The 27,982-nt window shown below is 48.3% G+C and overlaps 2 protein-coding genes across 4 annotated transcripts; one reads left to right on the top strand and one right to left on the bottom strand.

Annotated features, from left to right (window-relative positions):
* The first annotated feature begins 80 nt into the window (after positions 1-80).
* prom2 (prominin 2) lies at positions 81-20,948 on the top strand. Of its 3 annotated transcripts, none has more exons than XM_030378955.1 (24): positions 82-364; positions 1,781-2,115; positions 4,126-4,190; positions 4,402-4,607; positions 4,793-4,913; positions 8,910-8,973; positions 9,099-9,188; positions 9,585-9,781; positions 10,542-10,607; positions 11,108-11,171; positions 11,452-11,608; positions 13,123-13,275; positions 14,301-14,424; positions 15,253-15,317; positions 16,091-16,175; positions 16,376-16,519; positions 16,789-16,857; positions 16,959-17,051; positions 17,666-17,719; positions 17,864-17,944; positions 18,938-19,006; positions 19,138-19,227; positions 19,589-19,701; positions 19,833-20,948. In XM_030378955.1, exons 2-24 carry the CDS (start codon positions 1,854-1,856, stop codon positions 19,882-19,884), a joined length of 2,484 nt encoding a protein of 827 aa, XP_030234815.1. In that variant the 5' UTR covers positions 82-364; positions 1,781-1,853; the 3' UTR covers positions 19,885-20,948. The 3 variants fall into 3 exon arrangements, with proteins under 3 accessions (XP_030234816.1, XP_030234815.1, XP_030234813.1); XM_030378953.1 differs by having other exon boundaries at positions 1,727-2,115; XM_030378956.1 differs by lacking the exon at positions 19,138-19,227 and having other exon boundaries at positions 81-364; positions 1,727-2,115.
* Positions 20,949-21,872: 924 nt separating this feature from the next.
* Positions 21,873-27,711, bottom strand: hps6 (HPS6 biogenesis of lysosomal organelles complex 2 subunit 3). The gene has a single exon (XM_030378952.1). The coding sequence runs from the start codon at positions 27,355-27,357 to the stop codon at positions 24,457-24,459; it is 2,901 nt and encodes a 966-aa protein (XP_030234812.1). The 5' UTR covers positions 27,358-27,711; the 3' UTR covers positions 21,873-24,456.
* Positions 27,712-27,982: the final 271 nt, after the last annotated feature.

Genomic DNA, 27,982 nt, shown 5'->3' with positions numbered 1-27,982 from the left:
TCGTTCCCACGTCACTCTTTATCCTGATCCCTCAGCTCCCAGCCCTCAGTCCCTCCCTCTTCATCTCCCGCCGCCTCCCTCCTTCCCTCCCTCTGCCCTCCACTAGCTTGTGTTTCTACTGCCGGCAGAGGCAGCCCTCCAGACTTCCACTCTACGGTGTGTGTAGTGTGTCTGTGTGTGGTGTATGTGTGTGTGTGTGTGGATAGGGGTTAAGCCATCATACACCTGTTTGGACCCAAAGCTCACCCACTTGAGGCTGGCCTTAAAGAGGCCCCACCACAGGAGTCTGTTCTGGAGCCCTCGGTCCCTCGCAGAGTGGTGCAACTGCTCGAGAAGAAGAAGGAAGAAAGAACGAATTCAACAGGTGAATAATCTGAACTTCTCACTATATTCTGCATTTCCTGGTTCCTTTCCCCTCAGATTCAATAACCCTTACCTGTCATTGAATCTGTTTCCTAATCTATTGGCCTACATCTAGCTATGGACTCATTCTTTCTCTGTGTATTCTCTTGTTTTCTTTCCTTGTCTTATTAACTGGACTCATGGGGGTTGCTAGAGCCAGTTCTACGCTGTCCTTCACACACCCATATGTTGGTACAAGGAGTTAAAGCAGTGTTTATAGCAAATACTCTGAGCAGTGTCACATGTTGGCTCTGTTCTTGACTCTTGTCAGTCAATGACAATGTATTTATTACAAATCAAATGTATTGTACTCTGACGTAGGTGGCTTGATGAGCATGTGAGGCACATTCACTCCTTTCCAAACAACAATAAGTATCAGTGTCTTAGTTTCCCTGTCTAGTCTCTGTCTGTCTGTTTCAGCTCTTTCATTCTTTATTGTCTTCCTGCTGAACAAATGTCACTGAATATTACAGTAGCTCCCTTTTTGTGTCTTTGTGTATTTTTTGAGATCTCTCACAACCTGTTCAGTCCCGGTGTGTCATTATTAACACAAAAACAGAGAGGAGTTTTTCTGTTTTATTTTTACAAAAAGCCTTTCCTCTCTGCCAGTAAGGATAAAGGGTGAGGCTTAAGGTGCGGCCACACCAGATGCGTATCTCGCGTACTTCGCGTATAAAATCGCCCTTTTTTCCATAGGGAACCATTGGTTTACGCGCGTATTACGCGTTTCACGCGTATAAGCAACATTTTACCCGCGTAACGCGCGTATGAGGCGCGTATATTTACGCGCTATACGCGCGTATATCGCGTACATTTCAAGAGTTCAAAAAATTGAACTTTTTACGCTCATACGCATGACGATTAGCCGCGTTGCCCAATCAGCGTTGAGCTTGACCCGACGTCACTGGCAGAGAGTAGTGAGCTTGGACAGAAGCATACGGCCGACATCTTTCTTTATTCTGTGTGGAAATAGTAACATAGTTACGCCATTAAATGCTTTTATGGAAACATTTCTAGCGAGAAATGTGCATTTTACTTTCATAATGTTCGCTCGGTGAATGTGAAGGATGTTTGGTTTGATAGTTATGACGAAGAGGGAACGCTCCGTTCACTTGCATGGACATGGGCTCATCTAGGCGAGTGACGTAGGCGCGTATGGCGCGTATGCGACCATTTTTGACACAAAATGGTCAAGCAATATTTTACGAGCGTATCTCGCGTAAAAATTACGTGAGATACGCGTCTGGTGTGGCCGCACCTTTAGTCTCGTATCCATTACTCTGCATATGGTCTGATGTAATGACTTCCCTTCCCTCCGTCACAGTGTGCCTGCGGACACTTCCTCCTTTTTGTTTTTGTTATTACTTCCTCTGTACAGCGGGTTCCCTCTGCGGCCGTCGGCCCGTACTACCCAACAAGTGTTCTCCGGCCCGCCCGTAGGCGCTGCCGTCATGGGACCCAGCGAGGGTCCGCGGGCCCCCCGGGGCCGGGCCTGCGCCGGGGCGTGGAGGGCCGCCGTGGTGCTGCTGCTGCTGGGGTCGGCCGCGGCCCAGACCCCCGCCCCCAGCGCCCCCTGTGGGAACGGGACGGCCCCCCCGACCTTAAGGCAGCCTGGGTACCGGGACAGCGCGGGGGCGGACCCCGGAGCCGGCTTCATGGCCCCCCTGGTGCAGTCCTTCCTGGACACGGTCCAGCCCTCGCCCTTCCCCAGGGGTAGGTGACCCTCTGGACCAACCGGCTGTCTCCGTAGGAGTGTTGGTGGGAGCTCATGGGATTCAACGTGCTAGGACTGAAGATTAACCTAACTAACTCATGACCCTAGGCAGGCACACTGGACTCCGCTTCAGGATGCTAGGAAGACACACTGGGAATCTCAGATGAACTAAAAAGCTGATTTAACTCCAAGGAAAATTCAGTTTGAAGTGATAATAGTAATGTAATAATAGTGATAGAAATCATTTTGATAATGCTAAATACATGATACCTCTGGTAAAGTTAATCTTTAACCTATTCTCCAAGCGGACTGACTCGCACGATGTGTGTAAAAAGGAAAAGATAACAGTGCTCTGGTCATTTAGCCTAATGGCTTTTTATTTGCCTTTTGAGCTTTTTTTTAACACTAGGGAAACCATTGTTGGGTCCTGGGAATATCCACGCAATGGTTGGATGAGCAAACAAGAGAGGGTACACTTGTGTGACGTTACGTACACTCAAAGAACACAATTTATCTCTTTCCCTGTGTCTACCTCCCACATAATGTCTCTCTCTCTTTCTTCAGATTTTCCATTTGTTTCATTCTCACATTCTCACCTGTGCCCTCTATTGCTCTTGCTTTTTCCTGTCGCGCCTTTCTCTATCTGTCTGTCTGTCTGTCTGTCTGTCTGTCTGTCTGTCTGTCTGTCTGTCTGTCTGTCTGTCTGTCTGTCTGTCTGTCTTTCTCTCTCTCTCTTTCTTACCTTCTCTCCCTCTCTCTCTCTCTCTCTCTCTCTCTCTCTCTCTCTCTCTCTCTCTCTCTCTCTCTCTCTCTCTCTCTCTCTCTCTCTCTCTCTCTCTCTCTCTCTCTCTCTCTCTCTCTCTCTCTCTCTCTCACCCTCTTTCTCTCCCCTAGCCTGCTCTAATTATAGCACACCGTCTGTTGCAAAAGTCCAGGTACCTGGTTAGATATATGTGCTATCAAGGCTAGTTTTGTGCTACGTTGCGACTGGACAAAGTACAAATAATAGTGTTGGTTATTCATACTTGACGACAACCTTACAAATATACTAGACAATGACAATGCTAGCGAGCCTAAACCATTACCGTAGGCTAAGCAATTTGACATTTCGCCAATACTGTGTTGACATAACCTCTGGTTATAACAATAAGTGGTTATACCGGATCTGCATTTCATCTGACATTAACTTATACTTAAAAGTTGTTGAGGATTATGCCCTGTATTCAGCCATAATGAGGTATCAGGCAGAACACTTGTAGAACAGACTGCCATACCAACACAGACAGACAGACAGACAGATATCTGACAGACAGACTGACCTTCTCCATTCTGGCATACCTGGACACTGGCATAATGGTATAATGGCATGTCCTCTTGGTTTTCCCTCCGAAGGCTTGAACCTCAAGCAAACAGGGTAAGGTCAACCACAATCGGCGAAAACGCTTTCTAAAAATCCTGTCCGTCTCTGAATGGGCTTTTGTTTGCTTGGTTACGGCCTGGGCGTGGGATGTGGGTGTTGGGTTCCCAGCTGTACAATTAGAGAGGTTTAGAAAACGTTTGTATTTAACAGAAGATAAGCCGTTTCTGTTAAGAATTTGGTTGGTTTTAACAAAAGGGTCTTATCAATAAGTGGTCGTAATGTGTAGTGTTGTAGCTAGTCTATAGCCTGACAGTATTGTGAAAGTTAATAAGCAATGTTCCAGTCCTATATGTTATATTATCTATTATTGTGCTAACCTCCATGCCCTACCTCAGCCATGTATTACGCACATTTCATGCTGACACAAAATGCCCATCTAATCAGGTAACACTGCTAGATGGGCTAAAGCTCTCAACACTGAATTTGTCGACAGTTAAGTGACACACTAATGCGAGGTTAGCCCTGGGTTTCTGACCGTGTATTGAGAAGAGGTTACATTCACACAAAGATTCAAACCGACCTGGGTCCTCCTACTTGCATTTCAGCCCTCACTCTCTCTCTCTCTCTTTCTGCCCTGTTTTTCTAATAGATTTGATTCTGTCGTTGACTAAAGACTTCAATAAACTCGTGTCTGATCCTGAAACCAGGAAAGCAGTAAGACAAGTTACTTTTAATGGCTGACTCATGAATTCAATAGAAGTTTCTAGCATTTGCCTAAAACAATAACCCCCGGCAAGCTTTCTTTCTCTATGGAAAAGAAAGTCTCTCTATGTACGTGATGTCTTTGATTTGTGTGGTTTTCATGTCTTGATCCTTAAACCTCAAATAGAACGTAACCCTGTTCTATGTATACCCGTGTGTTCAGGCCTTACGCTATGAGACGGGCTTCTTGGTGGGCGTGGCCATCGGCGTCCTGTACATCGTGCTGATGCCCCTGGTGGGTATCTTCCTGGTATGCTGCCGTTGCTGTGGCAACTGTGGCGGGGAGATGTACCAGAAGCAGACTTCCAGCATCAACTGTTGGAGGAGAAGCCTCTACTGGAGTCTGTTCCTCACCACAGTCGTCTTACTGTAAGCTGTAGAGAGAGGGGTTTGTGTGTGTGTGTGTGAGGCACTTTGGGAACATTTTGGGAACACTTACAGGCTTCCAAATCTGTGTGTAAGGACATGCTATTCATGTATGTTTTTTATGTGTTTGTGTGTGCGTGTCATTTGTGTGTGTATGTGCGTGTGTGTATAAATGTGTGTGTTCATAGTGCGGGGAACATCTGCATGTTCAAAAGCAACGAAGCCTTCAAGCTCAGTGTGGACCAAGGCCAGGGAGGGATCATCACGGCGATAGACAACATCCAGACCTTCATCACCGATGTGCCCCAGGTAGGAGGTCAGCGGTTCAAAGCATCCAGGCTTATCTCCTTCAACCCTTGGATACAATGGGTGGCATGTTGTCATATGCAGAGAGCCAAGGTCTTTGACATTCGTTTCTGTGTTTGCCAAGTGCCTGAATGGGCGATTACAATACTGATTGATGTGCTATTCCGTTAGTTTGCTCTTTTCAGTGTTTCCCCTATATGCACCTAGCAGCGGCGGTACACCGCTGCTGAAATATGACCGCCGCTGCTGAATTTCTTTTTTTTAACTAGAGAAGAGGAGAGCTTCATATTAACGGAGGAACTTCTGCAGATTCGGAGTTTGCGGTTCAATAGATCATCAGTGAAACATCGTTGCCATAAAATTGAGTGTAGTAACCCAGAGAACCAGCTACAACATAGTTTTCATCCAAACGAGCCGTCTTTAGCGAACGGTGAATTGCATTGTCTTCTACGAGCAGTCGGCTTTCATCCGCGAGTTTAGGGACCGTCTGCAAAGTGCAAAACTGAAAACGACCACAATGGTAAAATGTCAATAGCGTCGTCGCCATTATTGACTCTAGAGCCCCAAAACTTGTTCCATAGAGGCCTGGCCTCTTCATGGTCCTACTACAACCTTTAATTTTGAAAAATATAACTCTTATTTTTTAAGATTTTTTATTTAGGAACAATTTCAATAGTGTTGCCATCAGTGGCGAAGCTAGACCTTTTTGAAAAAAAACTTGCCTTTGCCCACCCTATCGTTTCGTCCTCAAATCTAATATTCTACCGTTTTTTTTTACACAAGCAATGAGAGGATGGATGCTGTACACTAATGAACAGGCTCAAATGGGCTAGTGAAATCGAGCGCAACCTTCCTTCAGGAATCTCTAACCTCGGATTGGTGGGTGGGCGTCTCCTGTTTGACAAAACCAAAAATGCAGCACGAGCGCACCTAACATAGTTTCTGCTGTTTTGTCTGTCAAAGAGGCTAGCTAGTCTTTATCAGAAAATCCACGATTTCCAGCTGTGTTATAACATGACCTGGTAATAATAATACTATAATTTTAAAACCTTGACATAATCTGTCAGATGTCTATTAAATGACAGTTGACCACAAGACGATTCTATATATGCCTCTTCTTGAATTGCTTCATGTTTTAGTCGGCAGAGCCTTGTAATGCTGAATAGCATGATAAGCATGATTAGGTGCAAGGAGCAGAAAAATATCAAATATATATTGATATGGGTGCTAATTTTCTGTTGAAAAAAAATGCTGGCATTAGTTTATCAGCTGAGGTCGTATTCATTGCCATAACAACGTGAGCTAATCAACAATTCTAATACTATGAGACTCAGGCAAACGCCCTCAGCTGATTAAAGGTGTCAGGGGGGGCGTGAGCGGCAGAGGGGACTTAGTGTCTTATGTATTTATTTTAATAAGTTACTTATTTTATTTTAAACAAACATAATACCAAGGGTCAGAAGTTTTACAAGAATTTTGATCTTACAAAGTCATGACAGAGGGACTTGGTGTCTTTATTCATGCTTGAAAGATGAACATGTATTATTTTTTTTGAAAGGGAATAAGCTGATGAAGCTGACAAGTGACCAACGTTTACTTTCTTTTAAATATTATAATTAAATGCAAAACCCCAGTGAATCATTTGCTCTTGTTTCTCTGTTTTGAGATTCACACAGACTTAGCAGTCTTGTTTAAATGTTACAAATTGAGTTAATAAACTGAAGTTGGAAATAGTTTTAAGTTGTTGCAGATGTTATCTCCGTTAATTGTATTAATCTAAATAAATAAATATTAGCAGGTTCTCAATAGTAGGCTATTTCAATTCAGGGAGGGCGTGATAAAATGTCTGTCTCCTAGGGGGGGGGGGGGGGGGGGGTGAAAGAAAAATGATTGAGAACCACTGGTCTAGAACATGTTTTACTTGTTGATTAGCTCACGTTGTTATGGCAATGAAAACGCCCTCGGCTGATAAAATAATGCCAGCAGTTATTTTTAAGCTGAAAATTAGCCCCCTTTATTTTTTGCTTCAGAACAACAGGATTTTTTGGCATCAGAAGTTTTATAAAAATGTATGGGTCCCTGAAGGTGAGACAACATAGTTTAGTGCTCCTGAAATAGTGGTCTGTTTCTCATAGTATTCGACTAGTACATGTTGTACTTGTTGATTTTTTTGCATCAGAAGTTTCATAAAAATGTATGTTGATACAATTTATAAATTGTATGGGTCCATGAAAGTGAGGCGATATCATGTTGTACCAATGTGTTTCAGTAACATATTCAGGAAAATATGGTAATCTTTGAGTGAAACTTACACAAAAGAAATTTAATATACCTCAATTTTGTTATTCGAGTTCACAACCATTGATTATTCCTTCATCCAAACAGTCTTTTTTCATTTCATCACTTTAGTGGTTCAGGACTGCATTATTTAGCTGACACTGCCAGCTATCGGCTTAGACATACAACAGCATAGTAACTAAGAAAATAAAGGTTGTGGAAAAAAAAGAAATCTTGCACAGGACTTTATATACTTCATATACCCCTGTGGCTGCCTGGGGTTGAGCCCACCCAAAAGTCAGAACCTAGACTCGCCCCTGGTTGCCATTATTGACTCTAGATCCCTAAAACGTTTTCCATATGCATGGGCTCTTTATGGTCTTACTGCAACCTTATGTTTTGAAAAATATATCTCTACTTATTTCTAAGAAATTTCTTTTTAGCAAAAATGTCAATATACATTTTTTTTAGCAACATTTTCAGTAGCGTCGCCATTATTGACTCTAGAGCCCCAAAACTTGTTCAATAGAGCAGTGGTTTTCAAACTGTGGGGCGCGCCCCCCCTGGGGGGCGCCAGAGTTCTTCAGGGGGGGCGCGACGTGAGAAAAAAATAAACCTGAAGAAAACCCTGAAAGACGATGATTCAAATCATCAGTCGTACTTCAACTGTAGAAGTAACATAACTAAATCAATTTTCAACCGTTTATCTTCGTGCAAACCATTTAACAAAAAAAAATTTCTCTGAGGGGGGGCTCACTCTGTCACACTTTGAAAACCCCTGCAATAGAGGCATGGCCTATTTATGCTCCTACTACAACCTTTGTGATGGGGAGAGGGGAGGGAGTGGGAAGATGCATTGGTTTGAGGCACAGACCTTTTCGATTGTTGTAGTATTTGGGTTATGGGATTTTAATGTATAGGGTGGTTGTTGATATAAATATTTTTTGTTAAATAAATGTAAATAATGTTTTTAAAGATTATACTTGTAATATGTTCAATCTCTCCTTATTTCCCCTGCTCATTACTGTGAACAAATGTAATGTATGTATGTTGCCAGTAGACACATAGAAACCTCCCGACAGGATGCGCTTTGCGAGCACACAAAAAAAATTGCGCGCGAAAAACATAACATTTCACCTCCGCTGCTGCAACTCCATCCTAGGGGAAACACTGCTTTTTCAAAAGACAAATGTAACTAAAATAGCTAATGGCTTAGTTTGTGGTGTCAGTCAGGATGAGTCACAGAGCGTTGCCCTTGTTGTGCTGTTAGCAGGCGGTTGTTGAATTTGTGTGCGTGTGTGTGTATGTGTTTGTGTGCGTGTGTGTGTGTGTGTGTGTGCTTACGTGTGTGTGTGTTTGTGTGCGTGTGTGTGTGCTTACGCGTGTGTGTGTTTGTGTGCGTGCATGTGTGTGTGTGTGCTTACGTGTGTGTGTGTGTTTGTGTGCGTGCGTGTGTGTTTGTGTGCGTGCATGTGTGTTGAACAACCCCCTCGCCTCTTCAGTCCTCCGGCTGAGCCCCAGCGTTGTGCGCTGCTTCCCTTTGTCAACACAAACAATGAGTCAGAAGGAGAAGGGTGTCCGTTGAAGTGGGCCTGGTTCCATCCTTCACAGAGGCCTAGTTGGTTAACACCTACTTTTATCTGTGGTGTATTTCATGGGTTTCATTCGTGCTCTCTTTGTTGCATGTCATCTGAAATAGTGTGTTTCTTCTCCCAATCCCAGCAAATCACCTATGTTGTGAACGCAAGCTACAAGACTGTCAACGAGGTGACGGAGAACCTGGGAGGTGAGTTCCAGGACCTCCACTCTCTTTCCTTCCTTCCTTTTTTAAATGAAACGATTCCCATATTTAGATCCTAAAAAATGCGTAAAACATTTCATATCACATGTCCTTTTCTTTTGGTGAGTCAGACATTGGCCCTCAGCTGGGTTCCCGTATTCAACGCAGCTTCAGGATCCCTCTGAAGCCGGCTCTGGACTCTGTCGGCCTGCTGGAGCGAGGTGGGTTACAGGGTAGACTGGTTACTAAGGTGGGTTACAGGGTAGACTGGTTACTAAGGTGGGTTACAGGGTAGACCGGTTACTAAGGTGGGTTACAGGGTAGACCGGTTACTAGGGTGGGTTACAGGGTAGACCGGTTACTAAGGTGGGTTACACCACGCTGTTTACAGGGTAGACCGGTTACTAAGGTACGTTATAGCCTGGGAGCTATGTGGCTAAAGCAATGTACTCCCACACAACATCCATTGTTGTGTTTAAATTCTACTGTAAAGAACTGCATTTTTTTAGTATCTTGAACTTATTTTGCATCTATATACTCAATAATTGTGTGTGTGTGTGTGTGTGTGTGTGTGTGTGTGTCTGTGTGTGTGTGTGTGTGCGTGTGTGTGTGAACAGATGCCTCTGAGACCGACGATCTGCTGAATAAACTGAACGGCTCCGTGAACCAGCTGCAGCGCAGCATCGCTATCGCCCAGGCCAACGTGACGGCTGTCAAAACCAAACTCAACGATACCATTTACGATCCAGATTGCAAAAACTGCAGCCGGCTTGAGCCAGAACTGCAGAAATTAACAGTGGACACCACGCTAGAGGTGAGCAGCACTGAGGGGTAGTCCAGCTATAGCGGATAGGGGAGGAGTCTTTATCCTCAAGTGACTCGCATACTTTTAGGGGAGACCGAAACCAATATGGTATTAGATAAATGTAAGAGAAAGTACTAACTTATTGTTAAATCAGTTGGAATAAAAGCGTCTGCTAAATGCCCTAAAAGCGCCCTAACGACCTAATGCCCTAGCACCCTAAAAGGCCAGGTGCTCTTTCGAAAGAACTCCTTGGCCAGAGCTGTGTTCAAACTGTGTTGAATGTTGAAAGAGGGAGACAGCTTAGAGCGCAGAAGAATGCATGACGGATGCAACATGAGCTCATTAATAATAATTTACACGCAATAAATATATTGTAATCATACACATAAGGAGATCAGCCTCAAGTCTCAGACGCATATATAATGTCAATATATAATGTGGCGCTCGGCTTGGCTTCTTATTTCGTTCCGTGTTCTCAACCTGGGGAGGACTGCGGGGACAGAGGCCGCTCTCTCCAATGTTGTGAATCTGGACTGCAGTACCCGTTTTATACACTCAGGGTCAATGTTACATATTGTACACTGCATTTATGTTTTATGAGCAGGGCAATTGTAACAGAACAGAGGGGTAAATAAAGTAATCTGAGTCATGTGATCAGGATTGGAATATCTACTCGTTGCGGCCCTTCATAGTAGGAATATTCATTTTGCATCTCTTTGCATCTAACTTCCCCCCCCCCCCCTCTCTCTATGTGTGCCTCGGTTCACAGATTCCTAACCTGAGTGGAATTCAGACGGCTGTAGATGAGGTCATCAAGGCACGACTTCAATCTGTGGTGGGTCATTTGGTGTTCCTGGAACAAGGAACTACTTGTGACAGGCTTGACACGAGAGATTAGGGAGAATGATGACAATTCTAGCATTCACATATTTGATAACTCTATTCATATAAAATGTTGTAAGGTTTATATTTTATTTATTTTTTACATTTTTACTTAGGGCAGACTTAAGATAATAAAGTTTTTCCGACTGGAGAGTGAAGAGAGACAAGAAAGCAAATGTAGAATATGACAATAGGTTGAAATTTAACCCAGGTTACTCCAGAGTTAGATCTTTTGATATATATACTGTATATATAGTGTTTATATTTTCCCCGTGGATTCTTGATACATTAACCCTGTTAATATATCACATGGCCAGCCTTCGAACACAACTTCCACTATATTGGGTTACCTGATGTAGTATGTTGGTCATGTTGAATAAGAAGCTATATATATTTGATGCCTGTTATATTCCGTATAATTATTTACCAAAAAAATATATGTATGTATCATAGGCAGATGACTACTTAGACAACATTCCCCAGAGGGTAACCAACGACACCAGGGCTGTTATTATGAGTAAGTATAAAAATCAATCTTCAGAAAATGTTTCTTCTTCAAAGGGGACAGACATTCATATTTGAATGTATGTATATATTTTGTATATATTTTATATTTTGTTAAGAAATGCATATTTGTATATGATCCTGATGTTGTGTGAATGTGTACGGTATGTACTCCTGTGTGTGTGTGTGTGTGTGTGTGTGTGTGTGTGTGTGTGTGTGTGTGTGTGTGTGTGTGTGTGTGTGTGTGTGTGTGTGTGTGTGTGTGTGTGTGTGTGTGTGCGCTACCCCGTCAGCCATCAAGGAGCAGCTCCGCAGAATGGAGGCCACGGTCTCCCAGGGGTTGGACGGCATCCCGCTCTCTGCCCTGGAGGACCTGAAGGCCTCCCTGGATGGGGCCAGGCTGGAGGTGAACCAGCTCAGCGGAGACATCCAGAAGGGAAACCATATCACGTAATGCTTGTTATATTGTCATATATACACATATAGATGTGTATATCATTTACACACATCTTAGCACAGATGCACTACAAAAAGTAGACTCAATGTTAAAAAGTCATTTGAACACAATAACCACAATAAAGGATAACATAAGATAATATAAACAAATATCCAGACACACACACACACACACACACACGCACACACACACTGTGGTAACCCGCTCCCCCAATGTGCCGGGTTCCAGGTATGAATCACACGTTAACGCGAGTTGAGTCGCACTCTGCATTTATTGCATACAACTTAAATCATATAATCTCGGTCTCTAGGGCCTCCGTGAGCCTCTAGTCGCTCGTGGACCTGAGCGCTTCTCAGCTGCCTCTCGCTCCTGGTCTCCCCCCAAATGTCAGTCCTCATGCTCCTCCGGCCAGGTGTCCCCCAATCACGCTGATTGGGGAGAGAGTGATGCTCCTCGTTGCCACTCAGTGGGTGGCGGCGGTATACTCCGTCAATCCCCCCACCTCGGACCCGCCCGGGCCGAGGTCTAAGGGGCGGGATGCCATACTCCTTCACCGCTAGCTTTGGCCTCTGGTAGCCGGATGGTGGGTGGCGGTGTTATACGCCGTCCACGTTAAACCTCCGACCCGCCCGGGCCGAGGTTTACGGGGCGGGATGCCACAACACACACACACACACACACACACACACACACACACACACACACACACACACACACACACACACACACACACACACACACACACACACACACACACACACACACACACACAGGTGCCATGTGCACTCTCATGAAGGATGTGTTGCTAACCAGTGTTCCCTCCTCCTCCTCCTCCTCCTCCTCCCCCCTCCTCCTCCCTCTCCCCCCCTCCTCCTCCCCCTCCTCCCCCCCCCCTCCTCCTCCTCCTCCTCTTTCTCCCTCCTACTCCTCTCCTCCTCCTCTCCCCCCCTCCTCCTCCTCTCCTCCACCTCCTCCCCCCCTCCTCCTCCTCCTCCTCCCCCTCCTCCTCCTCTTCTCCTCCTCCTCCTCCTCTCCCCCCTCCTCCTCCTCCTCTTCCTCCCTCCTCCTCCTCTCCTCCTCCTCCTCCTCCCCCCTCCTCCTCCTCCTCCTCCCCCTCCACCCTCCTCCTCCTCTCCTCCTCCTCCTCCCCCCCCTCCTCCTCCTCCTCTCCTCCTCCTCCTCCTCCTCCCCCCCCTCCTCCTCCTCCTCCTCTCCTCCTCCTCCTCTCCTCCTCCTTCTCCTCCTCTCCTCCCCCTCCTCCTCCTCCTCCTCTTCCTCCCTCCTCCTCCTCTCCTCCTCCTCCTCCTCCCCCCTCCTCCTCCTCCTCCTCCTCCTCCCCCCCCTCCTCCTCCTCCTCTCCTCCTCCTCCTCCTCCCCCCTCCTCCTCCTCCTCCTCCTCCTCCCCCCCCTCCTCCTCCTCCTCTCCTCCTCCTCCTCCTCCTCTCCTCCTCTCCTCCTCCTCCTCCTCCTCCTCCTCCTCCTCCTCCTCCTCCTCCCTCTCCTCCAGGTGGGCCGTCGGGGTGGTGATCAGCGTTCTGGTTCTCCTGGTGGTTCTGTGTAACGCCCTGGGTCTGCTCCTGGGCCCGGCCGGGCTGCGTCCGGGGGCAGACCCCCGTGAGCGCTCCTGCACCGCCGCCAGCGGGGGCTCCTTCCTGCTGATGTGAGTCAGGGCGGGGTGAGGGGGAGGGGGGAGGGGTGAGGGGGAGGGGGGAGGGGGGAGGGGTGAGGGGGAGGGGGGAGGGGGGAGGGGGGGAGGGGTGAGGGTGAGGGGTCTCTCTGGCCGGTCTGGCCGGGAGGGCCGGGTTACACACGCCGTTGAGACACGAGAACCCTTTGGGTTCACCGTAGTTGTCTTCCCCCGATCCGACCAGATAACCAACATGTCCCTGTTGGTTTTAAACCACGCCCGGTGATTCTCTAATTATAATAAACCACAAGGGCACTGTGGGAATGAGTAGGGCGGTTGTTTCATACCAAAGGGAAGTAATTGGTGTTTAGCAAAAAATGTACAAAGTTGAAGCAGAACCAAAGAGAGGCCTCTTATTGTTCCAAACTTCAATTTTCAAATCATGGACGGGAACATGATACCCGATGACATATCTGCCCAAAGAGGTTTTTTTCAAGTGTCGGTGCTTTCAAGTGATCGGATCTGGCTGATTGGATCCCGAAATGATCCCAAACGAGCACTCAGTAGCTCTAGATTGCCCCCAGGAAATGGCCTAATGCAACGGTGAAATGAAATTGGAGACAAATCCGCTCATTCAGTCATTCAGTCATTCAGTCATTCATCCATCCATTCAAGTGTGTAGGGAAACATCTTGGATCAGCATGCTATCCCACGAATATGATAAATAATCCATTTCAGAACTAGAAAATATATCAGCTAGTGAACATCATTTGGTTAAACCTCTAAAGCAGCATTTGAATCATTTGTCAACTTGCTTGTGCGGTACACATGATGTTTACCATCCCAAAGCCAGACTTTTGATTTCACTGAAGGATCTTAAAGTGCTCATTTTGATCGTAACATCTGAGGGTGGCCATTGTATCCTTTATTTATTTGTCTCACGTTTGTTACCAATTCATTTTTGAATTTGAATTCAATTCAACTTGATTGTACAATGTATAGGTGACTCTAAATGAAGGGTTTGCAGGACGGACTGATACCTCTCCATTCTGCTTCAGGGGAGCAGGGTTCAGCTTCCTGTACTCCTGGCTCTTCATGCTGCTGGTGCTGCTGCTCTTCCTGCTGGGAGGAAACCTCTACACGCTGGTCTGTAAGCCCTGGAACAATGGAGAGCTCCTGCAGGTAGTCCACACACACGCACACACACACACGCACGCAAATACACGTATGCATGCACGGACACACTCACCGACACATCACAAACCCACGCACACATACCCACACTCACACTCAAACACACATACACTCAAACACAGACACATACACCAAACAACACTCAGAATCTTTAGAAAACCATGAACACGCATGCTTTATTTTTAGGTCTGGCTTCCATTTCCCCACCTAGCTAGCACGTTTTTCCGCAAAGGTTTTAGAAAGTTTCCCAACCCAACAAACCGATATGGCGGCTGGGTGGCAGCGGTCTACAGCCCTACAGCGGGCTACAGTCTGCTCACGTTCTCCATGTTCTACGGGCTGGGTGGCAGCGGTCTGCAGCCCTACAGTGGGCTACAGTCTGCTCACGTTCTCCATGTTCTACGGGCTGGGTGGCAGCGGTCTGCAGCCCTACAGCGGGCTACAGTCTGCTCACGTTCTCCATGTTCTACGGGCTGGGTGGCAGCGGTCTGCAGCCCTACAGCGGGCTACAGTCTGCTCACGTTCTCCATGTTCTACGGGCTGGGTGGCAGCGGTCTACAGCCCTACAGCGGGCTACAGTCTGCTCACGTTCTCCATGTTCTACGGGCTGGGTGGCAGCGGTCTGCAGCCCTACCGTGGGCTACAGTCTGCTCACGTTCTCCATGTTCTACGGGCTGGGTGGCAGCGGTCTGCAGCCCTACAGCGGGCTACAGTCTGCTCACGTTCTCCATGTTCTACGGGCTGGGTGGCAGCGGTCTACAGCCCTACAGCGGGCTACAGTCTGCTCACGTTCTCCATGTTCTTTCTGCTCCACAGTTCATCGACGCATCCGGCCTGGTTCCCTCGCTGCCCAACAACGCCACATTCAGTGGAATCTACAGGTTTGCAGCCGACTGAGGCACACTCGACACTTGACACGCACGCACGCACGCACGCACGCACGCACGCACGCACGCACGCACGCACGCACGCACGCACGCACGCACGCACGCACGCACGCACGCACGCACGCACGCACACACACACACACACACAGACACACACCACACACACACACACACAGACACACACCACACACACACACAAATGGAAATTAACACCCGCCACACGCCATTTGCGGGTGGATTTGTATATTGGCGGGCAGAGGCGGATTGGCCGTCGGGACGATGGGGAGATTTCCCGGTCGGCCGGGAAATTAAATGAAGTATTTGTTTTTTCTTCATTTAATTCTTCATTATTCAGGCGTTACAGAACTTTTATGGCCATGAATAAATAATACGAACTACAGTTTACTTTAATTTGTTTGTTCGTGAATTGACGTAGAATGGAGCAAAGACTCCTGGGATTGGGAAATGCGTTTATCCAATAAACAGCTTGTAGGTCAAGTCCATTTTCGGAAATGTAGGGGGATATATGAGCGGCCCCACGTCTAATGGAATGACCCTAAAGACACGTCAGACAGAGAAGGCGAGCAAGTTCGTGGTTGCTTGCTTTTGCTTGTTGTGGCACTCATGGAAGGCAAGAAGAGAAAGGAGGGGCTGAAAAGGCCAGAATAAAGAAGAAGCGGATGGGATGGTATAAATAAGAAATCAACATCTATTTTCATATTCCTGCTTCTCTGTCCACCTGTCTGTCTTTCTGTCTGTGTCTACAGTGATTGTACGAAGAACATGCCTATATGGTCCACCCTCAGCCTGTCCCAGAACATAAACCTCGAGGCGGAGCTCAACATGTCTAAAGTAAGTACTTCCTGCTCCCAGCCGTGACGCACCGTGACCCGTCCCAATGTCTCTCTGCATAAGACCTTCTCACTTTCTCCTTCTGAGTCACTCATGACGCTCTGTTTCTCTCTCTGTCTCTCTCTCTCTCTGTTTACGTGTACGTCTCGTCTCCCTCTCCATCCTCTCTCCCGTCTGTATACTCTCCCGGTGGTTGACAGTATACAGCGGAAATCGTGGAGCAGTTTGAGAATTCCCAAATCACCCTATCCAACATCACCCTTCTGAGCCCAGAGGTCCGCAAGCAGCTCGGGGACTTCCCGGACAAACTCAAACAGATCGACTTCGACTCAACCAGAGAGAAGGTAGTCTATTGGAGCGCGCGAGTCCAGCGGCTAGAGCGTTTGGCTCCCAGCTTAAGGGCTCGGGGTTCGAGTCCTGATGTCCACAGTCTACCTGGGTTCATCCTTGTGCCGGACCCGACCCTACATAAACCCCACCCGTCCGTCGCTCTGGATAGACATGTCTGCTGAATGACTAGAGTTCAGTATGTGCTGTATGCAGACTGTACGCGGTTGTGTGCGTTTTTACGCGTGCGTGGTGTGCCACTAATGCAGCGTTTTCCACCTCACAGCTAACCAACATCACCGAATTGAATCTCAACACGTCTGCGGACAGCATCGATCGCTTTGCAGTAACTCAAGTGAGTAAAACAAACCAAAGTTAAAAAGAAGTAAATCCTTCCCTCTTAGAACGTGTAGTTATTTGTCCTATTACATTTGATCCAACTTTATGTCTCTCCAGCCAATCGCGAAGATTAAAGCTGAGCTGAACGAGGCCGCCACTGATCTGAGAGCAGTACAGAGGGACATGGAAACCGTCGTCTTCCCACAAATTGTGAGATTTGAGCCTGATCTTCTTCCTCTCCAATGTTTCCCCCCGTGTCCCCTTTGGAACCATTTGGTTTCCCAGCACATATCCCAACACCCTGGCCACCAATCACATCCTCCGGTTCAACCAAGAAGGTTCAGACGGATCCTCAGCGTGGCACGCTGCCCATCAAACTCCAACTCTCTCTCTCTCTCTCTCTCTCTCTCCCCCCTCTCTCTCTCTCTCTCTCTCTCTCTCTCCCTCCCCCCCTCTCTCTCTCTCTCTCTCTCTCTCTCTCTCCCCCCTCCCTCTCCCTCTCCCTCTCCCTCTCCCTCTCTCTCTCTCTCTCTCTCTCTCTCTCTCTCTCCCCCCTCTCTCTCTCTCTCTCTCTCTCTCTCTCTCTCTCCCCCCTCTCTCTCTCTCTCTCTCCCTCTCCCTCTCCCTCTCTCTCTCTCTCTCTTGCTAACATTCTCCCTAGCCCCTTGTTTAAGTAGGCAGATGTATCTGAACCCAAACTGAACGATTGCAGTCATTGATTATTTTATTATTATTGTTTTGTTCTCTTGACTGCCCATTTGAATATACAAGTCTTCTCTAGAACCCAAAGAAATATTACATGATGCTTTTATGTTCCCATTTAGGAAAACCTCAAGTTGCTCATAAATGAACTTCAAGTCCAAGCTGTGAAAACGAACGTGAGTAAATATACAGCATAGCAAGGAGGGAAGAAAGGAAAAAAGTACAGCAGTGGTCAAAATATGTAAAGGAAAAACAGAAAACACCTTTTCTTTCCGCTAAAAATAGATAAAAACATCACGTTTGCGGTCTTATTCTTTCAGGGAACGGTGGCGACGGTTTCCATTGAATTTGGAAAAGCACAAGACTTCCTGAACACAAACACAACGTCGATTGTCAAGGCAGTGAGTAGAGCTCTGAGTCACATGACGGTCCCGGGGAAGGAGGGATATAGGGCGGCCGGCCGGCCTCTGGGGTCCCCCACAGCCCCGAGGGGGACAGACCCGCTGGGGCAAGAGGGGGCGGAGGAATGTGTGTGTGTGTGTGTGTGTGTGTGTGTGTGTGTGTGTGTGTGTGTGTGTGTGTGTGTGTGTGTGTGATCATGCTGGTTGCCTTGACTGATATTCATGTGTGTGTGATGATGATCCAGTCAATCCAGAACATACATCTGACAAGCATACTATTCAATTGAACTCCAACTGTTAAACATAAAGAGGATTTTAGCTCTGTGCTTTGCTCTGCGCCCTCTCCCTGTCTCTCTCTTACACAGTGTGTGTGTCTCCTCTCTTACATTCTGTATGTGTGTGTTTCTCCCTGTCTCTCTCTTACACAGTGTGTGTGTCTCCTCTCTTACATTCTGTATGTGTGTGTTTCTCCCTGTCTCTCTCTTACAAAGTGTGTGTGTCTCCTCTCTTACATTCTGTATATGTGTGTTTCTCCCTGTCTCTCTCTTACACAGTGTGTGTGTCTCCTCTCTTACATTCTGTATATGTGTGTTTCTCCCTGTCTCTCTCTTACAAAGTGTGTGTGTCTCCTCTCTTACATTCTGTATGTGTGTGTTTCTCCCTGTCTCTCTCTTACACAGTGTGTGTGTCTCCTCTCTTACATTCTGTATGTGTGTGTTTCTCCCTGTCTCTCTCTTACACAGCGTGTGTGTCTCCTCTCTTACATTCTGTATATGTGTGTTTCTCCCTGTCTCTCTCTTACACAGTGTGTGTGTCTCCTCTCTTACATTCTGTATGTGTGTGTTTCTCCCTGTCTCTCTCTTACAAAGTGTGTGTGTCTCCTCTCTTACATTCTGTATGTGTGTGTTTCTCCCTGTCTCTCTCTTACAAAGTGTGTGTGTCTCCTCTCTTACATTCTGTATATGTGTGTTTCTCCCTGTCTCTCTCTTCTAGGAGGGCCGAGCCTTCCTAAAATGCCAGATGCAGTTATTTGATGCCTATGCAGCCTGGGCCATCTTGACCGTAAGCAGTTTGCCACAAACGCATTCCCTTTGGCTAACGACACACACACACACACACACACACACACACACACACACACACTCACACACGCACACACAGCCTGGTGGCTGACGGCCCCTGGTTCTCCTCAGATCACAGAGCAGGTGGGCCAGTGCGGCCCGGTGTCCGGGGCCGTGGACGTGGCGGTGGTCATCGTCTGCTCCAACGTGGTCGAGTCTCTGGTGAGGAGGACCACCATTTTGTTGTGTTGTCGTTTGTGACCTCTGGTGAAATAGTGAGGTCGTGGTTGTTGTCGTACTCCTGTGCATCTTGAGCTGCTATTGGATGTCTTGGACCTGGGGTGTTGTCGCACTGATCCTATTGGAGTCTAGCTCTAGATCTAGGCTGGGAGGTAGAGATACACACATTAAAGCAAGACCCAACGTATAAGTATTGAATTCCCCGGGGCATATCTCCATTACACGTGGATTAGCACATAAATATGCACGTGGTGAATCAATATGGTCAATGTTTGTGGTCCTCAGTGAGTCTAATGCCTTTTTTGTATGTTTGCATACCATGGTTCTTTTCCCGCCTTCCCAGAATGCATTCTGGTTCAGCCTGGGCTGGTGCATGATCTTCTTCATCCCCAGCATCATCCTGTCAATCAAACTGTCCAAGTACTACCGGAAGATGAAGCGAGCGGATGAATTTAAGTGAGAAACACACGCGCGCACAAAGACACACCACACACACACACACACACACACACACACATAGACATAATTATTTCACAATTATTGAATAATATGCACACTTTATAAAAGCGTGATCTTTTGATTTGCAGCAAACACATTGTGATGAACCAGATCCCCAGAGCTACCATGCTGCAGTACTGAGGCCAGGAGGACCACGGCCACAAAGGAACCCAACACATTTAGCGGTACAGCGGAATTAGCTTTCAAACTGAAGCTGGGGATCTTCGCAAACGGTGTTTGCTGCTGTCTGAGGTATCTCTTTGTGTGTGCAGTAGGACACTTGTTATGACCTTGACCTAGCTGTGATGAGACGCATATTCTGTGTGTGTGTGTATGTGTGTGTTTTTGAGTGTTTGTGTGTGTGTGCTTCGAGCCTAAAACAAGACTTTTGGTCTGCAATCTGTATCGTCAAGGTAAAATAACTGAACGGGTGGCAGACATCTCTGGGTCTGCATGAACCATATTTTTTAGTACTTGTTACTTCAAATTGTTTTTTTTTAAATCAGGTCTGTTTTACTTTATATCGCATTTGCTATGGCTTTTATATTATATGTGTATTCTATCACATATATTTTCTATTTTTATATTGTGGATAATAAGTCCCTACACATTTGTATTAACCTTTAAAAAAAAACTATAATGATATGGTTTTACTTCTCAAGGGAATTCTCTTTAATTTATTAGTTGCTCTCTTATTATTTTTACATGCACATAATATACTTAATTTGGCTGGAAAGTATGATTATTTTGCAAAGCCATGACAAGACGCTGGAGAATAGGATTGAGGGTTTGACCAACACCAACTTCCTATAATTGTGCCAACCTGCATTTGCAGCTTTATTTTTGTCCTGGCCATGCCAATGAAGGAAGAACAAAACGAATTGACTACATCGATGGCAATTGAACAGAACCTGTTACTATATGAATAAATAAATGATTAAATATATCTAGACAATCACGGGTTGGTTTACGCTTCAGATGTCTTCAAACTGTAAGTTGTATGACATGGCTGATGGCAACATTAGAGTTCAGTTTGTATTGATTGACCTGATTTGGGGATGACGATTTTGTAATCATTTTTATTAGATTCATCTTCTACTATTGTAATGAAAGCACTTTATATTGTATTTGTATCTGATTTGATTGAATTTGAAAAAATCTGAATATGTGAAAGCTGATTAAAATATGCTACTGATTCATCTGTACTGTTTTTGCATACTATTTAGTCCCGGGTCGTAAGCTATTGTCTTTTGATAAGATCGCTGCTCTTTGCAATACATCTTATAGCCACACTCGACACAGGAGGGAGTCATTTTCAGGAGTCTTCTATGTCCCACGCTCCAAGGCAATCTAGATTTAACCCCTGTTGTTCTCCAAACATATATGGCAATTGCATCCGAAATGTACCTGAAATGCTACATTAAACTCCAAGCCATAGGCTTAAACTGAATTCTGACTGCAATCATAGCCAGGCCGCTGAGACTAAGTGCAAAACGCATGTCTACATGTTTCAGAAGCACAAGATCAGCTGATGCAGTGCAGAGGAGCCCTGTTTAAATTAAGTAAGGTCTAAAGATAGAACAGGTGAATCAATAACATTACAACACCAGCCTTTCTCAGGACCTTGTAACACGAGAAAACCAAGATCCTCTGGCTCAGCACGCCGGTGTGTGAACGGTGATGTCTGATTGGGGAACAGAACGCATGGGCGGGCCTAGTGCGAACGGTGATGTCTGATTGGGGAACAGAACGCATGGGCGGGCCTAGTGCGAACGGTGATGTCTGATTGGGGAACAGAACGCATGGGCGGGCCTAGTGTGAACGGTGATGTCCAATAGGGGAACAGAACGCATGGTCGGGCCTAGTGTGAACGGTAAGGTCCAATAGGGGAACAGAACGCATGGGCGGGCCTAGTGTGAACGGTGATGTCTGATTGGGGAACAGAACGCATGGGCGGGCCTAGTGCGAACGGTAAGGTCCAATAGGGGAACAGAACGCATGGGCGGGCCTAGTGTGAGTGACATTTAACACTGATTAGGTTTGTGCAGTGAGATGCACTTTCTGTTCTTTCATACATCATCTCATCTTTCAACAATAAAAACCTCTAAGAACTGCTTCTAAATCCACTATTTAATTTTGTATATTTATTTTAGAAATGACCATTGATATAAACCGATGAACGGTATAATAGAAATTCCATACTAGCCTGGTTTTATGCATCCCTGTCCCTAAATAATCTGGGTTTGAGGTTATTTTTCAGAGAGCCTGTGAGGGCCAAGCAAGGCAGAACATCAACAATGAGTTGAAACAACACCAACTAAGTTAAAGACCCGCCACACTGTGCTACCATTGAGATGAGCGACTGTATACGACCCCCCAAAGACATGTTAAGTAAGCATCTTACATTTAATAACAGTTAAGATATGTATACCGGTATATACACACACACAAACACACGCAACATGTTGACTTTGACATTGATAAGACACCTGTTGACCTATGAAAGAATGAGAGTGCTTTACCTCCGATTGTCAGTTGCGAGAAAAACAATTGTACAAAGACTTACAAATTACTGAAATGTTAGCAACACCCCCCCCCCCCCCCCAAAAGTGGGCATTCAAAACTTGTGCAAATACACAGAACTGCACACATAAACAATCTAAATCAAAATGCAGGCAGCAGTCAAACCAAATGGCTTTGTGATTACAACAGTGGTGTGAGAAAACGCATAGTAAATAAGTTAAAGGCATACCCAACCTCCCCCTCTCTCCACCACTCCAGCACACGAGTCACATGTGAGCGTGACGAAGGGGGAGGGCAGAATGTGACCCTTGTGTGTGAAGAAGCACCACTGCTGCCCACGTTTCCCACTTTGTTCTGGGGCATTCCAGAGTCACATGTTTGTGATAGTTGTCTGCACCCCATACCTGCTCACAGCCTCCTGCATACAGTCCCCTCCACGTCAACCAGGAGCTGGGCACCCAGCGTTTCTTATTCTTCAAATAAATAACACTTTCTCCAAGACAGTTTTCTTATTATAAAACCAAGCTTCACATAAGGCAGAATTTATTAGATTTAGTAAACCTTCAGCAAAAAAGTATGAAAAGATTGTAATAGAAATATAGCATAAAGGCATCAACATCCGAGGCACGACAAGCACTCTGGTTTACAGTACTTAATGTACATATTACTTTATCATACACATGTATGTTGCATGTTTAACTCAGCAGCCATGGCGCACAATACTTTGGTTAGGAGTTAATACTGGTTTGGACCAATTTGCGACGGCAAAGTACATAGTTTCAAACTGTAGAACGATCGACAGCGAGCCCCAACGAAAGGTCCGACATCTCTTACAATATTAGCCTCAAGGCCTGAACTAGACGAGATACGCACCCTGTGTGTGTGTGTGTGTGTGTGTGTGTGTGTGTGTGTGTGTGTGTGTGTGTGTGTGTGTGTGTGTGTGTGTGTGTGTGTGTGTGTGTGTGATGTATCACAACGTGCGCTGCCCTTCCCCTACTTAAAGAGACTAACAGAATTACTCTGGAAATGTGATTTTAAGGGCGGACCGTGCGCTGCTCGGGTGGCTCTTCCACTGGAATGTCACTTTGGGTGGCGGGACAAGATGGAGGCCCAAGAGAAGAAGAGAAGCAGAGAATGGAGGAAATGATAGTGGAGAGGTGAGCGTGGATTACTGAGGTGAGGGTGGCAGTAAAAACAAAGGTCAGCTTCACAGCGACTCAGTTAATGTTTGAGCTGTTGGAAACACATTAGGAAAAAAAAAAACTTTCACTCAATTAGGAGTAACAACTATTGGATAGCTATAAACCCTCCTTCATATTTCATTTAAAACTAATTTAAGATTGAGGAAATCACTACGAGCGGTGAGAGTAAGCAAGGTTGATCCTGAAGGCAATTTACCAAATCTCAAAACAATAAAGCCTACTGCTCAATGAGCAGTGCTCATTAATATTCATACGTTTTTAAGGAACACACTTTGCACTGACTCACAACGAGGAACAAGGTAGTTCATTTCTTCCTCCACGCATCATTTTAATATATTACTATTCGTCTTTTGATATTGGCTATTCATTAACACCTTATGCATCTCGTTCCTCACTCTCGTGCATGCTTTAACCTCTAAAGTCTAAATAACGTCTCTCGTATATTCACTCTGATTGAGAGTGAAATATCACGAGTATACAGAACACACTGAGCTCCAGTAGTCCTTCACTAGGCAATAGTAGTCATAACTGTTCTTAGCATTAGTGATAGTCTTCAGCAATGGCAAAACAGGTGTTACTGTCAGTTCTTTCATCCATTTCTAAAAATATATATTAAAAAAAACACCATTCAACTATAAATAGTCATCATCAAGGGAAGTGACTTTTGTTCACTCTTTGACTTTGATTGTTGTATTCTTGTTACAGCAAAAGCCAAATGAGAATACATTTAATTGTACAAAATGGATTTACAGACTTCATTGCCCAAGCAGAACAGCTCGAACGTTTCCCCACACGCCGAAGCACCCGCCCCCCTCCTTACTCCAGACGGACGCCGGTACCCGCCCCCCTCATTCCTCCAGACGGACGCCGGTACCCGCCCCCCTCATTCCTCCAGACGGACGCCGGTACCCGCCCCCCTCATTCCTCCAGACGGACGCCGGTACCCGCCCCCCTCATTCCTCCAGACGGACGCCGGTACCCGCACCCCTCATTCCTCCAGACGGACGCCGCTAGCCGCGCGTCGGTACGGACTCGCGGGCAGCGGGAGCCCCCCCTTGCATCCGAGGGGGTCGCGTTCCAGCGGCCGTGGTGTGGGGACGGCCGCGGGGTCACTGCCCCACTGGGGGGGGTCTGTGTGGGGGGCCCCCTGGGCCGTGGCCCGGGGCTGCGGCCCCCCGTTCTGCTGCCCTGAGGGCTGCGTCTCGGCGGGCTGGCGGGGGGGTGCGGCCGGGGGGAACACGGGGGACTGCAGGATGTCGGCGTAGCGCTGGCTGGGCTTGGTCTCTCTCTGGAGGACCTTCCTGAGCAGGGGCTTCAGCAGGCCCACGGTCAGCTCCGTGGAGTGGGGCGGGGGGAACGGGGACGGGAGGCCGGAGCAGGAGGGGGAGAGGGGGGAGAGGGGGGAGCAGGAGGGGAGGGGAGGGGCGTTGGGGGCCGGGACGTTCCTCAGCACCAGGTTGAGGATGCTGGTGACGGTGAGGTCCTCGGGGCACAGCGCCCAGAGCAGGTCCAGGTAGGGGTCCAGGTCCCGGTGCTGGGCCACCTCGCACAGCAGCGAGGCGAAGATCTCCTTGTTGAGCAGCGGGCTCTGCTGGCAGAACCTCTGGGCCACCTGCGCGGCCCGCGCCCACTGGCCGCGCAGCGTCAGGTTCCTCAGCGCCTGCAGCACAGCGTTGGGGCGCCCGCTGACCAGCAGCAGCTCCACCTCCAGGTCCTGGCTCTGGTGGGGGTCCGCGCCGGGCCCCTGGCTGTGCAGGACGGACAGGGCCCGCTTGTAGAGCGGCACGGCGGCCTCCCCGCTCTCCGCCCCGCCGCGGCCGGGGGCGGAGCTCCAGGAGGAGGCCAGGCCGACGCCCAGTCCGCCCGCGCCCTGCTTCAGGTGGGCCAGCTCCAGGAGCCCCGGCAGCCAGTCCGCCCTGAAGCGGAGCACCGTGCGGCACAGGAGCTCGAACACGGCCAGGGGGGGGCCCGGGGCCGGGGGGGGCCCCGGGGCCGGGGGGCCGGCCGCGGCCTTGAGCGGGTGCCTGTTCTCGGCCTGGCTGCCGGTGAGAGAGGCGGGGTCGGCCGGGGGCCCGGGGAGGTGGGCGGGGGCCAGGACGGTCTTCCACACCTCGGCGGGGGCCCGGCTGGAGAGGGCCCCCGAGCCGTTGCACTGGAGCTGCAGCGCGGCCTGCAGGGCCGCCCAGGCCTCCGGGGGGAACCGGCTGAAGAGCGCGTTGAGGTAGAGGAGGGCCGGGCCGTCCAGCTCCGCCGCCGTCAGCAGCCGGCCCACCTCCTGGTGGACCAGGCTCTGGCAGACCGCCCCCACCTCCTCCTCCCCGGCCCGCACCAACGCCCCCTTCACCTCCTCCAGCGAGACCAGGGCCTTCAGCTCCGCCTCCAGGGAGCCCAGCAGCTTGTCCTGCCCCCCGGCGCCCGGGGGAGGACCCCCGTCGGACCGCCCCGCCCCCGCCTTGAGCCCGCCCCCGTCCCGTAGGTAGTCCTTGAGGATGGTCGCCAGGGAGATGGGAGCCTGGAACATGCCCGCCTTCTTCAGCTTGTCCACGGTGAGCTGGGTGCTGCTGAGGCTGCGCCTCTGGTAGTACGTACACGCCTCCTCGAAGACCGCCTCCACCAGGCGGCCGCCGCCCTCCGCCTCCCCCTCCTCCGGCCGCCGCGCCACCACGTACAGCCCGGTCTCCAGCAGCAGGCGGGGGGCCCGTCGGTCCGCCCGGTGGACGACCAGCAGGCCGTCTCCCTTCAGGGGGATCCGCTGCAGCTCCCGGCCGCAGCGCAGCTCCACCAGGTACAGCGTCCGGCCCGCCGCCAGCGCCAGCGTGTCCCCGTACGCCTGGAGGCTGCTGTGCGGCGGCGTGGGGGGGCGGGGGGGCGGGCCGCCGCCCCCCAGGCGGTAGACGGGCCTCAGGGCGCCGTCTCTCTGCAGGAGGGTCACCCAGCCGGTGCTGAGCAGCAGCAGGAGCCCCCCGCACGCGGCCGGGGAGAACCCGTGGATCTCGGGGGGGTGCAGTGACGATAGGTAACCTAAACAATCCATCACCAATCGTTTGAAGTCTGTTTCTTTAGGGGAAGAGGAGGAGTCTTTCTTCAACAGCAAAGCGCCTTTACACGTGCTGCACACCCTGAACGCATCCCGCTGCGGCGACCACGAGAGCAGACACTGAGAGACGCTCAGCAGGGGCTTCTCCTGCAGCGCGGCGGGCAGCAGGTAAACATGGTCACCCGAGGTGATGACGGTGAAGCTGGGGTTGTTGTGCAGGGCGATCTTCACCCCTCCCAAAATCACACCTCCCTCCTGCACCTCGTAGGCACGCTTGCAAATGCAGTATCTGAAGTTATTCCTGGTGGCGCTGATAGACGGAGAGCTTTCAGAGTGCGGTCTTTCCTCACACCAGATGATAAGGTTGGCGCAGGACGACACAGACACCACTCTGGCGCGGGGGCTGTTACACAAGTCCGACGTCTGGAGGAGCTGCCAGCCCGCTTTGCACTCCTGAAATTTCCAGAACTCGGCTTTGCCATTCTCGTACACAACGACGAGCGTGGCGATGTCAGCGTTCCTGTTGTTGTTGTGGTCCAAATAAATGATGTCCACTATCGATGAGGTGCGCGTCAAACGCAGGTCCACACGCTTTTGGTTCGGGATGATCTGTGGTGTTTCATATTTGTCGAATGTCAGCAGACCGACTTTGGGCTGGCGGAGAATGACATGAATGTGACGCCCATCTGGACTGAGGCGCACATCTGACAGATTGTTTGTGCCTCGGTTATTAGTGTTGGTCTGCTTTAAAAATTCGTGTAATTCGTTACCACACGTATAGTCGCTAAAGTCCGTCACTCGCTCCAGGGTCGGGCGTGTCATGACTCCGGGTTTACTTTGCAAGACAAGCATATGTGACTTATGGTGAGGTATTCAAACGAAACCTTTTACTAGCCAGCCAGCTAGCTTGAGGTAACCAATCTTAACTTTTGACTCCTGAACGGCTAACTGAATGGCATCCCGTTAGGTCCGACGAGAGACTTCCCATTACCGTCCATGCCGACGAATACATCCACCGACAGTACATCCGCGTTTATAGTCCCATGTCGAAAGTTGCCAGCTATTCTAAATAGTAAAGAAAAGATCGGCGACTGGACTGTTTTATTTCTTAAAGCAGAAAGTCACTCGCGTCATTCCGATGCTCTGCTAACACACAACCCCCTGACATCACGAGATCCTTAATTTCCGGATACCGAGGGTAATTTACATAAGGGGCGGGTCTTAAATATGACGTTTACATGTCAACTTTTTCTATACAGAGCTATGAGCTTCTTATTTTGCATTTTAGTATTTAAATATGTCTCGGAGTGTGTCATGTTAGTCATTTTTTCAGCGCGAATAACTGTTTTAAATAACTTTTGTGGCAGCTTTTCAACTTACTAATGAGCGTGTTCTCGGACCCTTCTCTGACATCCAATGTGTTGTCTGTTGCCTGTAACCAATAAGAAGAAATCAATCCGATTTCCATCTGTTATGT

This window comes from Gadus morhua, chromosome 15 (assembly GCF_902167405.1).
Source record: "Gadus morhua chromosome 15, gadMor3.0, whole genome shotgun sequence".
Classification (NCBI taxonomy): Eukaryota; Metazoa; Chordata; class Actinopteri; order Gadiformes; family Gadidae; genus Gadus; species Gadus morhua.
The sequence above is the reverse complement of the archived record's forward strand: the minus strand, read 5'-3'. Positions and strand labels throughout refer to the sequence as shown.

Excerpts from the sequence above, each read along its gene's own strand:
- prom2 (XM_030378955.1), top strand. The coding sequence starts at position 1,854 with ATGGGACCCAGCGAGGGTCCGCGGGCCCCCCGGGGCCGGGCCTGCGCC. Across the intron at positions 17,052-17,665 it reads CCGTCGTCTTCCCACAAATT|GAAAACCTCAAGTTGCTCAT; the intron begins GTGAGATTTGAG and ends GTTCCCATTTAG. Across the intron at positions 17,945-18,937 it reads CAACGTCGATTGTCAAGGCA|GAGGGCCGAGCCTTCCTAAA; the intron begins GTGAGTAGAGCT and ends TCTCTCTTCTAG.
- hps6 (XM_030378952.1), bottom strand. The coding sequence starts at position 27,357 with ATGCTTGTCTTGCAAAGTAAACCCGGAGTCATGACACGCCCGACCCTG.